Source organism: Moschus berezovskii, chromosome 5 (assembly GCF_049115385.1).
Source record: "Moschus berezovskii isolate FMDL1 chromosome 5, NW_MosBer_1.0, whole genome shotgun sequence".
NCBI classification, from domain to species: domain Eukaryota; kingdom Metazoa; phylum Chordata; class Mammalia; order Artiodactyla; family Moschidae; genus Moschus; species Moschus berezovskii.
In genome coordinates this window covers 107,185,316-107,198,329 of record NC_142464.1, presented here as the reverse complement: position 1 = coordinate 107,198,329, position 13,014 = coordinate 107,185,316, and the positions used below count along the sequence as shown (strand labels likewise).

The following is a 13,014-nucleotide window of genomic DNA, read 5'->3' as shown; positions in this document are numbered from 1 at the left end:
GCACATTTCAAAACTACTGGATACATTTTTTTAAATAAAGAAATAAAACATAACTTTCAGTGTCTCTAGTGGTTTGTTTGGGGGTTTTTTGTTTGGTGGGGGAGATTATTGTTGGGTTTGATTTTTTTTTTTTGTGGCTAAACCACGTGGCTTGTGGGACCTTAGTTCCCCAACCAGGAATTGATCTTAACCCCAGCAGTGAAAGCTACAAATCTCTAACAACTGGACTGCCAGGGAATTCCCAATGTTTGTAGTGTTACTACAAATATTACTTTATAAATTAAAAAATTACACAAAAATGTATAAATTACATTTATAATCAACATCGAGGTTTTTTAATGTTTTGCCAAGTCACAGAATAATTGTTAAATACTAACAATTACTGTTAATCCCATAGATTAAGACTTTGCACCATTTCAGCTTGTGTAGTCAAAGGCAGAACTGCCTGCGTTTAAAATGAGGTGAGTTTTTATATTCAATCAGATATAAGTGCATCAAGTCTAGAACTAGAAGCTTTATCATAACCAATTATTGACACTTTTCACATTGTATGCTACTACAGTAAGGCTTTGAAATAAAATTATACAAAGTCATTTGGACTTTGCAGGCAAAATCCTGTCTGACAGAATGAAAGAGAAAGTCACTCACTAGTGTCCAACTCTGACTCCATCAGGCTCTTCTGTCCGTTCAGTTCTCCAGCCAAGAATACTGGGGTGGGTTGCCATTTCCTTCTCCAGGGGATCTTTCGGACCCAGGGAGTGAACCTGGGTTTCTTGCTTTACCGGCTGAGCTACTAGGGGAGCCCCCAAATATGGTCCAACTTTTAAGTCGGATTTTTATTGACAGCTTTGTAGGTAAACTAGTCCTTGGAATGGTAAGTGAAAATGGAAGGCTTTTTAGAACTTGAAATTAACAACTATCCTAAGCCTCTTGAGTAGGTCTACTTCAGCCTTACAGAACTATATTTGCTTTTTAAACTGAACCAGAAGCATACACCACCACTAAATGGTTTTACAAGTGATGCCAAAATCTTGTCTCTGATGCTGAACAGAAATAGTATGGAAGAGAAATAGTGGCTTTATTTCTTTGCCAAGCAAAGAGGGAATACAGTAGGCTAGCACCTCAAAAATCGCCTCCTTTAGGGAATAGGGAGAGGCTTTGTATCCCAATGAAGGTCCTGCTTTTTCTTCTGCAAACTTAAGAACAGCCACAGCTGGCATCGCACAAGTCAACAATCAGGTCGTATCTCCCAAGTTAAAACAACCTGTGACCTTTTTTGAAATGCTACAAGAGAATGTAGGGGGAGAAGAATGCCAGATGCAAAGTATAATTCATACAGAATCAGTGATTAGTTTTGTTTATCTTTGTGAAGGACAAGTCTACCAGATAAAGAATAAACAAGATTGCTTAACTCTAGCAGTCCTGTTTGGCTGGTATGCGCCTAAGACCATTCACACATTTATGTTTTTGCTACATAAATGTATAGTGAGTACAAAAACGTGCCTACTCTCTTAAATACGAGAGTTTGCTATATTTTACTTTACTTCCAGTGAAGGCGTTTAGAAAAGACCGTTGACTGCTGTATTGGGAAGAGAACTGCACGTGTACAGGCTCTGGCGAAACCAGTCAAGTTACATCGTGACAAATGTTAACAGATCTCAAATAGCATCGCAGGACACTAACAGGATACCAACTATAGTACCTTATTCATTCCACTGTACCTATAGGGGCTTCCCTGGTAACTCAGCTGATAAAGAATCCGCCTGCGATGTAGGAGACCCCGGTTCGATTCCTGGGTCGGGAAGATCTGGAGAAGAAAACGGCAACCCACTCCAGTATTCTTGCCTGGGAAAGCCCATGGACAGAGGAGCCCGGCGGGCTACAGTCTATGGGGTCGCAGAGAGTCGGCCCTGGACGAGCGACTTTCACATTCACGCCTCTAAAGTAACAAATCAAGCACGTCCACAACAGCCTTTGGGTGTGACCAGATCGTTTGGTTCTAAAGATATTCTCAATAAGCGATACCGCAGAACCAAGTAAATAAGTGAAAGAACCCAGTAACAGTCTTGTAACACGGCCCTTGCAGCGCGATGTTTCGTGGCCGGCCGCGTCGGCAGCGTGGCGGAGGCCGCTGACGTCTCACAGGACCAGCGCCACGTGGCGCTTCTGCTGGCCGGGGCCGGCCGCCTGCCAGACAGCTACGCCCAGCGGGACTACTCCCCTTCGCATCAGCGGCCAGCGCACGCCGGCCCCCCGAGCGCACACGTGCACGCGCGGCGCGGAGGCGAGCCCTCCCGGGTTCCCGCACGGCCCGGCGCCGGCCCCGGAAGTGCCGTGGCGGGCCGCGTACCCGGTGGGCGGGCCGGGGCGTCGCGCCCGGAAGCGGCGGCCGGCCGGCTGGGCGGGGCTGCGGCTGCCACGTCGGAGCGCGGCGTGCAGGCGGCCCCGGCCGGGAGGAGGGGCGGCGGCGAGCGCCGGGCGAGTCCGACTGGCGCCGCGCTCACGCAGGAACCGGTCGCCGGGGGTCCCCGCCAGGTGCGTCCTCCTGTGCCCTCCTGTCCTCCCTGCGGGTCCCGGGGCCTCCGGGGAGCGCCCAGGCCCACGCCGGGATCCCGCTCTCGGTCTCCGCTGGTCCCCGCCGGCCTGCGGCCCGGTCTCCGGCGGCGGCGCGCCCGGATCTTCGCTTCGGGCCCGGCGGGACAGCGCCTGGCGTCACGGCTGCTCCGGGGATCGCGCCGGCCCGCCTCCGCCGCCGCCGCCGCCGTTTCCTGCGCTGAGCAGAAGCGCCCCTGAGGCTTTCGCCGGGGTGTCCGGCCGGGGCGCGGAGCTGGCGTCTGAGGTTAGGAGACCTTCGGACCCTGGTGCACAAAGAGGTGCGGTCCCCAAGGGCGAGAAAGGAAACAGACCTCATCAGCATTGCCTTGGTTGACTTTAGTTTGGAATTTTTTGTTATTACTTGAGCTGTTGCCAGATTTAAAGGTTGATAGGTTTTAACTACGGGCTACTGTCACTTAACTGGGATTGTTTTAAGGGCAGTCGCCGCCGGTCGCTGCCTGTATCTCGAAGGAAGTATCATTCAGTGTTGTATGTCTTTGCTACTGATTTACTATAATAAGAGGTTAAATTACGGGGGCAGGTGTAAAATAAATCAAAATGTTGCCTGGGCTTGTGGGCATTGTAAACTTCTTCGTAACTCGGGGAACTAATTTTACCGAGGTCATTTTGAAGTTTCAGTGATGGTCTGTGACAAATCCTTCCCGCGAAACTGTCTTTTCTAACCACAGAAGACTGAAATTGTTTTTGTCGGCAACTGTAACTGTTTAATCAGTAGTTAGAGCTTCGTCCTTGAATCATACTATCTTATGTTTTCTGTACAAAACGATTGTTCTAGGGTTGGCTAAAGTTTACTTACCTTTTATTAGTGGTTCTTCTGTACTCCTTTTTTCTCATTTCTCCCTAATTACAGCCCTGGGAATGGTTTGTAGACCCTTACGAACTTTTGGATAAGTTGAAGTGTTTTTGTTGTTGTAAATTTATGTTACACACATCTGAGGTTATTTAGGAAATGTCAGATTTGAAATGGATTTCCAATTATATAACTTAATTTTATATAAGCAAGTTATTTTCTGAAACCAGCAAGAACAGAAAGAAATTTGTAAACTATAAAGAGCAATGATTCTTAATCTTTTGCGATTCCTCTCTCTCTTTTTTCTAGAAGTATTTGTGATTTTATTTTATTTTCTGATGTTCTTTTGATATGTATTTGTTTCTAAATTTTTATTGGAGTATAGTTGCTTTACATTGTTGTGTTAATGTCTGTTATGCAGCAAAGTGAATCAGTTATATGTATACATGTATCCCCTTCTTTGATTTCCTTCCCATTTAGGTCACCACAGAGCATTGAGTAGAGTTCCCTGTGCTGTACAGTAGGATCTCCTTTCTCCTTAGTTATCTGCTTTATCCAGAGTATCAAGAGTGCATGTATGTCAATCCTAGTCTCCCAATTCATCCCATCCTCCCCCCAACCTTGGTATCTATAAGCTTGTTTTCTAGATCTCTGTCTCTATTTGTGCTTTCAAATAAATTCATCCATACCATTTTCCTAGATTCCACATATAAGCGTTATTATTCATTTGTTTTTCTGACTTAACTTCACTCTGTATGACAGTCTCTAGGTATATCCATGTCTTTGCAAATGGCATTATTTCATTCCTTTTTATGGCTAATAAGTATTACGTTGTGGGCTTCTGAGGTGGCTCAGTGGTAGAGAATCTGCTTGCCAATACAGGAGATGCAGGTTTGATCCCTGGGCTGGGAAGATCCCCTGGAGAAGGAAATGGCAAACCACTCCAGAATTCTTGCCTGGGAAATTCCATGGACAGGGTAGCCTGGCGGGCTGCAGTCCATGGGGTCCCAAAGAATTGGGCACAACTTAAGAATAGCATTGACATATATATCACTGCACTCTCTTTTAAGGATCTGATGAAACTACTGGATCATCTTTCTAGAAACATGCACATACACACATACAGGATTTTCTGTATAATATCATGAGGTTTATACATTTCTAATTAAAGATTCTTATAAAATGGTATTATTAAATTATTGTTTTTCTAGAAATGTCATAATTCTTAAGTAGATTAATTTCAGGGACTTTCTTGGTGGTCCAATGATAGGGACTCCACACTTATATGGTGGGGTGGAGGGGAGGACACGGATGGACTCCCTGGTTGGGGAACTGCGGATCCCATATGCCATGTGATGTGACCCAAAAGAGGGTTAATTTCAGCTCAAAAAGTTTTGTTTTATTAAGACTGCAGATAAGTGTGACACTGTTTAGTTCAATGACCAGCGCACAGTTGCATCTTTGATTTGGTTTTGGCTGAGTGAGATGAGCCTAGGCCATCAGTAACATTAAATAAATTCTCTGGAACAAATGTGCCCATCCTAATGAGGTATCTTGCCCACACAGGTGAATTTTTATTAGACACAGTGGCAGCCAGGTATTGTGTTTCTGGTTTGGGAGTCAGAATTTCCAGTTCTGCGACCTCTTTCACTTTTTACTTTCTGAGGTTTAGTTCGGTGCTCCATGTATGATAACATTGTGAGATTGGAGCTTTTTAGGGGTTAGTGCTGTTGGGTTTTAGTGTTGCTTCACAAAATCAGCTTTTAGAAAATGCAGGGGAAAAGTTTCATTTCACTGCACACAATTGTTGTGGAGAGAAACTTGGATGAATAAATAAAAGTTGTAGTCTGGATCGTATATTTCTTCAGTAGATATTTTCTTTTGAAGATTCACTGGGGTAAACATTTTAAATGGTGACTTTTGTATTAGCTGCCGTTTACAAGCATTTATTTACCAGGTGCCAGGCGCTGTTCTCTGTGAATTCTCACAGCAAACCTACGGCGTTGATGCTTTTATTATAGTTATTTTACCAAATGGTTAGCCAGGACACACATAGATAAAATTACATACCAAAAGTCAGAGCTAGGACACGTGGAACTGGGATTTAAACTGACAGTGTTGGCTCCAGTCTCCATATTTTAACTGCTCTTCTTTTGGTACAGTCTTACAGGGGGCATGTGTGAACAAACCATTGTCCTCACAGTTTTCTTTTCATATGTTCACAATGATTGTGTTCTGTGCAAAATAGTTCTGAATGAAATAAATCTCCGTGGTGTGAATTCTAATCACATACAATATTGAAAAAAATTACATAGACAATTCCCTGGCAGTCCAGTGGTTGGGAATCTGTGCTTTCCCTGCAGGGTGATGCAAGTTCGATCGATCCCTGATCAATTAACTAAAGTCCCACAATGCACGCAGCACAGCCAGATAAATAAATTGAAATAAAAATATGTCATTAAAAACTACAGAAAGTTTTTAAAGCAAGTCTTACTTGGGAAATTGACATGGTTTAATCTAAGAGTTCTTCATATTTTCAAGGAAACTAGTTACAACTAAATGATCAATTGTAAGAGATGGAAATACACATGTATCTGATGAAGCTGTATTTTCATAGTATTCTTAATAGTTCTCAGAATGACTGTTGCTTATGATATTTTTGTTTAATTAGATTCAAACCGCTTAACGTAGTTCAAGGCCATTGTTGCAGTATAGTATTTGATTTTTTTTTTTAAACAATGGTATTTAAAGCTTATGTTCAGTACAGTTTATTAAGTGGAACTGCTTCTGATGACACATTGAGTACTAAGGCCAACAAACAGATTTTATAAATGCTTTGAATTCCCTCTTAACTCTTTTATGTTCTTGTAAATTAGTCTCTCTCTTTCAGTAAATGTTACACATTAACTAAGTGCTCCTGAGTTCCTGTGGCCCTTGTACCTTTCCTCCTGGAGATACTGTAATTATATTCAATTGGGTTTTAAAATATATATATATATATGTAGCTATTTTGTTTTCAATATTAGAAATTATTCTAAAGGCATTTTAGGAAACCTTTTTTTCCCCCAAGCAGTACTTTCCCACTTCTTTTTTTTTTTTTTTTTTTCCTTTAGCCACGGACTTTATTGTTTGAATATTAACAACTATTATTCTATACACACATTTTAATTTCTTACAAAAATCTACATTCCACATTGCTAGGTCTCTTCATTCTCCATTTTAGTCCACATTTTCATGACAAGGTATTTCCCTGAATCATAACCTGCCTGATTGTGTGTTTGTTGTTATGGTTGTTGTGGTGTTGTCGCTAAGTTGTGACCCCATGGATCATAGACCCCCAGGCTGTTTTGTCCATGGGGTTCTCTAGGCAAGAATACTGGAGTGGGTTGCCATTTCCTTCTCCATCTTTCCCACTTCTTAAATAAGATCTTTTAAACAGTTAAGAATTTAAAAATTAAATATTTTACTTAAAATTGGTCTTTCTAGTGCATCAGTCTTTTTGTATTCCTCTAAATATAGACATTCAGAATCAATCAAGCAATGCATATCTCACCCTGTGCTAAACAGTTTTAGATCCAAAAAGGGTAAAAGTTGTAAGACTTGATTGAAAACAAGACAGTATTTGTCCATTTGGTGAAACAAGATGACCAAACAAGATGAAACAAGTTGATAAAACAGACAGTGGGAAAATATGTAAACAATATGTATTAAGAGAATGTTATAAAGTTTTACCAAGATAAATGAGTTGCTTAAAGTGAGATACAGGCAAATACAAAGAGGTTAGATCAGTGTCGATTGGATCAGTGGAGCAGGTTTCAAGAAGGAGATGGGACTTGAATTTATTACTAAAGACTATTGCCTGAGAGGAGAAAGAAGGCATTTCATATAAAGAAAATAAGCCTCTTTTTTACCTCTTAGAAAATTGTGGGTTTTTTTTTCTTTTTTCCTTCACAATAATCTTAGGAAACTAGATATGCAATTTTCTTGATTAGTCTCATGATAATAATAATCTTTAAAGTAGTTAGTGTATTAAAATGCTTTTTGACTTTTGTGCTAGGCATTGTGTTTGGACCTCTGTAAAATACATTCTCTCATTTGAACTTCACAGCATCCCCTGAGGTAGTCACACTTATCACCATCTTACAAGTGTGGAAATTGGGGCTCAGAGAGATCAAATAATGTGTAAAGGTGTCGAAAGTAGCAGAGTCAATGTTCAGGCTGAAGGACCAAGGACTCTTTGCAGTGTGATTCACCCAGTTTGCCTGCCTGACCTCGCCCAGTTTCTAAAATTCATTTCTTCTTCCCTTAATTTCATCATGCATTGTAGTTTCTTTGCCATTCATTATTTTTCCTAAATTTTAATTTTTTTTTTATGATTAAAATTGAATACTTGAGCTTGTTGTAACAAGAGGTGGACTCTCAAGCTAAGAGTTCAGATCTTGGCTCTGTCCCTTGCTGTGTGTTCAAATTATTTAATCTTTCTGTGCCTTCCTTTTATCATCTGTTCTTCAAATGTAAACAATTTGACTGTGTAAGACTCAGGACATATTTTTAGTCTAAGGCACTCTTAAGAAAACTGTTAGAGGATGAACTTCATCCTCCAGAGATGAGTAAGAAAACTGGCAAGAGTGCTGTTGAAGAACATTGAGTATATTTAACTACTATGGACCTGAGGCTGAAAGTGGGAATAAGGAAGAAAAGATAAAATGTACATGTTACATATCTGAAGTTGTAGAAATTGGTCATAAAACTTAAAAATTGAGAGAACTGGGAAGCAGGAAGAAAATTGGAGGTAGAATAAATTTGTAGATTGCCTAATCTGTAATGTCTAGGAGTCAAAGGACATCATTTAAAGCTGACAAATCAGTTAGTAGAAGTATAAGCGTATTTAACAGTACAAAGGTAAACACTGAGAAAGATAATACTAGTGATTATAACTGTACTGCAGGAGAGGCAGTAAGATTATATAAGCTAATTCTGTTAGTGCTCATAGTAATTAGCTATGTAAAGAAATAAAAGATTAATGGTATTAAATGGAAATTATTTAAAATTATAGTTACAAAGATAGGACCAGAGACTACAACAAATCAGTGCCCAGAGAAAATTCAAAGCCTAAAGAAATAGTAAAAATAGTAAAAATGGATAAGTGAAGCATTTAACTAAAAAGAAAAACTTTTTAAAAGTGAAACTAATAAGTAAATTCAAAATTTGACTCTTTGTAAATAGTGAAACAGGTAAGTCACTTAGCTAAGCTAATTTTTCAAAGGAGGGTAGGACAAAGCATGTACATTATAAGGACTAATCACCACACAACACAAATTAGAAGAAGCATGAGTCTATGTTTGAGTCTAAACAAATAAAGATTGTAGAAAAGAGAACAATAAAGGAATATCATGGGAAAATATAATTTACAAAAATGACCTTGGATAAAGAATATTCAAATGGATCAATATCCATAGAAGAAACAGAGAAAATTACCACTTACCTTCCCTTCAAAACACCAGACCCAGATTTCTCATAGGAGAATTCTGATGAGTCCTTAAAGAAATAGTAATTTCAATGTTGTTATCCAAAGTGTTCCAGAGCATGGGAAAAGAAAACCTCCCACATTTGTTGTGAACAAGTATAACATTGATACCAAAACCTGGCAAAGAATGTACAAAAGAGGAAAACTATCAATTAAATCTCATGTAAGACTCTAGGAATGAAACTCTTCTTAAACAAGATCTCGGAGCTCTGTAGTAGAATCATGGTCAAGAGAAGTTTACTCATGGTATGAAAAGATGGTTCGGTATTAGGAAATTTGTTAGTGCTTTGTTTTGTTAGTAGGAGAAAAATCATATTGTCATCTCCAATTACCTAATGAAAAAACATTCAACAAAATGCAACACCCAGTCTTTATGAATAGCATTCAGTAAGAGTAATCAGTGGCTATTTCCACATACATGTTTGTATGCTGCTGCTAAGTTGCTTCAGTCGTGTCTGACTCTGTGCGACCCCATAGACAGAAGCCCACCAGGCTCCTCCATCCATGGGATTCTCCAGGCAAGAATACTGGAGTGGGTTGCCATTTCCTTCTCCAGTGCATGAAAGGGAAAACTGAAAGTGAAGTCACTCAGTCGTGTCCGACTCTTCGCGACTCCATGGACTGCAGCCTACCAGGCTCCTCCATCCATGGGATTTTCCAGGCAGGAGTACTGGAGTGGGGTGCCATTGTTTGTATACATCTGTACAAGCATATATATCTCAAATTCCAAAACCATGCCGAGTGGTGATACAGTAGGCTTTCCCACTGCAGAACAGGACAAGACAAGACGTACTGCTGTTATCACTGCTGTTGAGTATGATACTGTAGTCCTGGCTAGCTCACACAAGAGAAAGATACCAGAGGAGTCACAATATGAAATGAGGAGATTGGCTCTGTTGGCACATGGTATGAGTATATGTGGAAAACCCAACAGAATCTACTGAAACACTACTACAAAAACAGAATTCAGTAAGAAAGCAGGATTAAAAATTAATGTAGCGAAATCATTAGCCTTCATTTAACAATGAGATCATAGACATAATAGAGGAAGGAAAAAAAGCCACATTTACAAACAAACCAAAAGATGAATTACTTAGGAGTAAGCAAACCAAGTATGTAAAAAAAAATTTCAAACAATACTGAAAGATAAAAAAGAAGGCTTAACTCTAAAGACATGTTCTTGATAGGAAGATTCACCATTCTCTCAGTTCTCCATAAATTATTAATTTGGTACAGGGTCAATAAAAAATACTGACATTCTCTTTTTTATCTGGAGTTAGACAAAAAATTTTCTGATTGTTTATGTATTTAGAAAACAAAAAATAGCAAGGAAAATGGGTGGGGATTGTTGAAATCATACTCATGTAAAGCCTCAGTATTTAAAGCAGTGACATGCCTAGCATGTAAATACATGCGCATAAGGAATGGTAATCACAGAATAAATGCGAATGAATATTGAAATGTAAACCTTAACCTATATCCTGATCTGTACAGGAATATAAACCTAAATATTAAATCTGGAAGTAAATACAGGAAGTTAGTACATGATAAAGGTGGTATCTAAAGTTAGTAAGAAAAAAAAATTCAATAAATGATTTTGAAGTAATAAGAAAAAATACATACTGTAAACATATTCAATACACTGTATACCAGGATACATTTCAAGTGGCAATATCCATCAGAATTAAAATTACTTTTATTCTTTAACCCATCAGTTTTACCTCTGGAAAGCTATAGCTTTCCTTGTCCATAAGTGAAGTAACATGTATGTGTGGCCATTTATTTCAGCATTGTTTGTAAGAATAATAGCTCAGCTGATAAAGAATCTGCCTGCCATGCAGGAGACCTCAGTTCAATTCCTGGGTCGGGGAGATCCCCTGGAGAAGGGATAGGCTACCCACTCCAGTATTCTTGGGCTTCCCTTGTGACTCAGCTGGTAAAGAATCCACCTGCAATGCAGGAGACCCCAGTTCAATTCCAGGGTCGGGAAGATCCCTTGGGGAAGGGAAAGGCTACACACTCCAGTATCCTGATGTAGACTGTAGAGTCCATGGGGTCACAGAGTCAGACACTCCTGAGCAACTTTCGCTTCCAAAAACAATTCAGGTGTTGTAATTAAGTTAGGGTACATCTGAGAGTGGAATACTGTGCCATGTGAATGCGTTTATGTAAAATAACAAAGTTGTTTTTGGTGGTGGTGGTTGGCAGAATGTGGGATTTTAGTTCCCTGACTAGGGATTGAACCCGCACCACCTACATTGGAAATGTGGAGTCTTAACCATGGGACCACCCAGGAAAGTCCAACAAAGATATTTTTAATGCTGTAGCACAGTGTCTCCTGAGTTTTTCTACCAAAGTAACTTTCACATAGAATGTATAAAATAATAGCATATGGGATTGTAGCTTGGAGTGACCATTTAAAATTTTTTTTCTGCTTTATCTCTCAAATTCTTTGGGTTTGCTATATTCACCTCTGTCTTAGTCTGTTTTAATTTAAAATTCGTTTGTCAAACTGCTCTTATTGTTGAGCAGTCCTGCTCCAGGAAAGCGCACCTTGTTTATTATGTGCCTTCTCTTACCCCTGGTACACTGCCACCCGTCTTATCTTGACTGAGAAGCATTCTGTATGCCAAGACTAATTAACCACACGCTATCCCTGTTTTTGCACGTTTCCTTCCAGACTGATTTTTCAACTGACGGATGATGATCTGTAAACAGAATAGCCTTATACTTGTCTCAAAATAATTTAACAAGTTTCTTTCAAATGGTCAACATTTCCCAATAAATGATATCTAGACCGATTTGATTTATTGGCATTGCGGCATTACTATTAATGTATTGGTTTGTCCAGCATATTTCTGTGTTAAAAAATGTTCCATCTTACATGTTTATTATATTTCTATGTGAAATGTTCTCTTTAGCAGGATGAAGTTAAAGGAAGTAGATCGTACCGCCATGCAGGCATGGAGCCCTGCACAGAATCATCCCATTTACCTAGCTACAGGTAAGTTCAACAGAAAGAAGATAGTATGAGTCACCTAATTTCTTCTATTCCACATCTAACTTATTTATACTTGTCCTTTAAGATTCAGGTCAAGCTTCAGCTCCTCTAGGAAGCCTCTCCTTTCCTGACGAGATATGTGCAACCTTCCTGTCAGCTGAGTTCAGTGGCCTTCCTATATGCTTGTACATCATAGTGTTAATCATGGTCTATTACATTTATAGTGTCTTCCTCACTTCAGAACTGTGCTCTATCTTTATTCCTCCAGTATAAAGCACAATAGATAAAATGAAAAAAGTTGATAAATACCAATTTGAATGAATGAACAACAGTTTTGATGCTCCATTTTTATATAAACAGAGTTGAAGTTATATAATTTGTGACTATAAGCATGGAACTGTTCTTTCAGAGATTTTATCTATAGACTTAAAAAATTGTCTGCACTACCAGCTCTTACAAACATTATCTCTGAGCCTTGCATCAGGCTCTTACTGCTGTAGTAATGTAAGCATCTGCTCAGTGGTGTACATGCTGAGATTTCAGTCATTAATGCAGCATTCATGAGTGAGATCATTGAAAAACATGCATTTGATTTCTATTTTGTATGGTTTTCTCTGAGTCTTTTTGTTTTTGCATGTGTTGTTACCATGAATATATTTTCTATAGGAACATCTGCTCAACAACTGGATGCAACATTTAGTACCAGCGCTTCTCTTGAAATATTTGAATTAGACCTTTCGGATCCATCCTTGGATATGAAATCTTGTGCCACGTTCTCTTCTTCTCACAGGTATGAGATTCAACCTGAAATTTCCATGATTATTTGATTATATGTTGTAGTTGATGCCTGGTGTGTCTGTAAGTGTTCCATTATGAAATTGTAAGGAATACCATTAGTGACATATTTTGTGAAAAAACATATGAGTTGTTTAGACAGAAGTTTAAAAAGTGTCTATATGTGTTCTGTTGAATTTTCTTTTTTTATGGACTATTGTGTGTAGGAAGGAAAGCCTCTAGTTTCTAGTATTTTTTTCTTCATGATATAGTAGAATTACTTTCTTTTGCTTATTTTATCTTACC

General features: G+C 39.3%; 1 protein-coding gene across 17 annotated transcripts in view; it reads left to right on the top strand.

Annotated features, from left to right (window-relative positions):
- Positions 1 to 2,402: 2,402 nt before the first annotated feature.
- The window catches only part of SEC31A (SEC31 homolog A, COPII component), a 62,912-nt gene continuing 52,300 nt past the window's right edge, over positions 2,403 to 13,014 (top strand). For 14 of the 17 annotated variants that reach the window (XM_055434065.2, XM_055434057.2, XM_055434055.2 and 11 more), the window contains exons 1-3: positions 2,403 to 2,535; positions 11,855 to 11,937; positions 12,601 to 12,724. In XM_055434065.2, the coding sequence (XP_055290040.2) occupies positions 11,859 to 11,937; positions 12,601 to 12,724 (203 nt within the window). In that variant the 5' untranslated portion in view covers positions 2,403 to 2,535; positions 11,855 to 11,858. Of the gene's footprint in view, positions 2,536 to 2,573; positions 2,874 to 11,854; positions 11,938 to 12,600; positions 12,725 to 13,014 lie in introns of those variants that run through there. The other 3 variants (XM_088836422.1, XM_088836424.1, XM_088836423.1) reach the window with 3 other exon arrangements.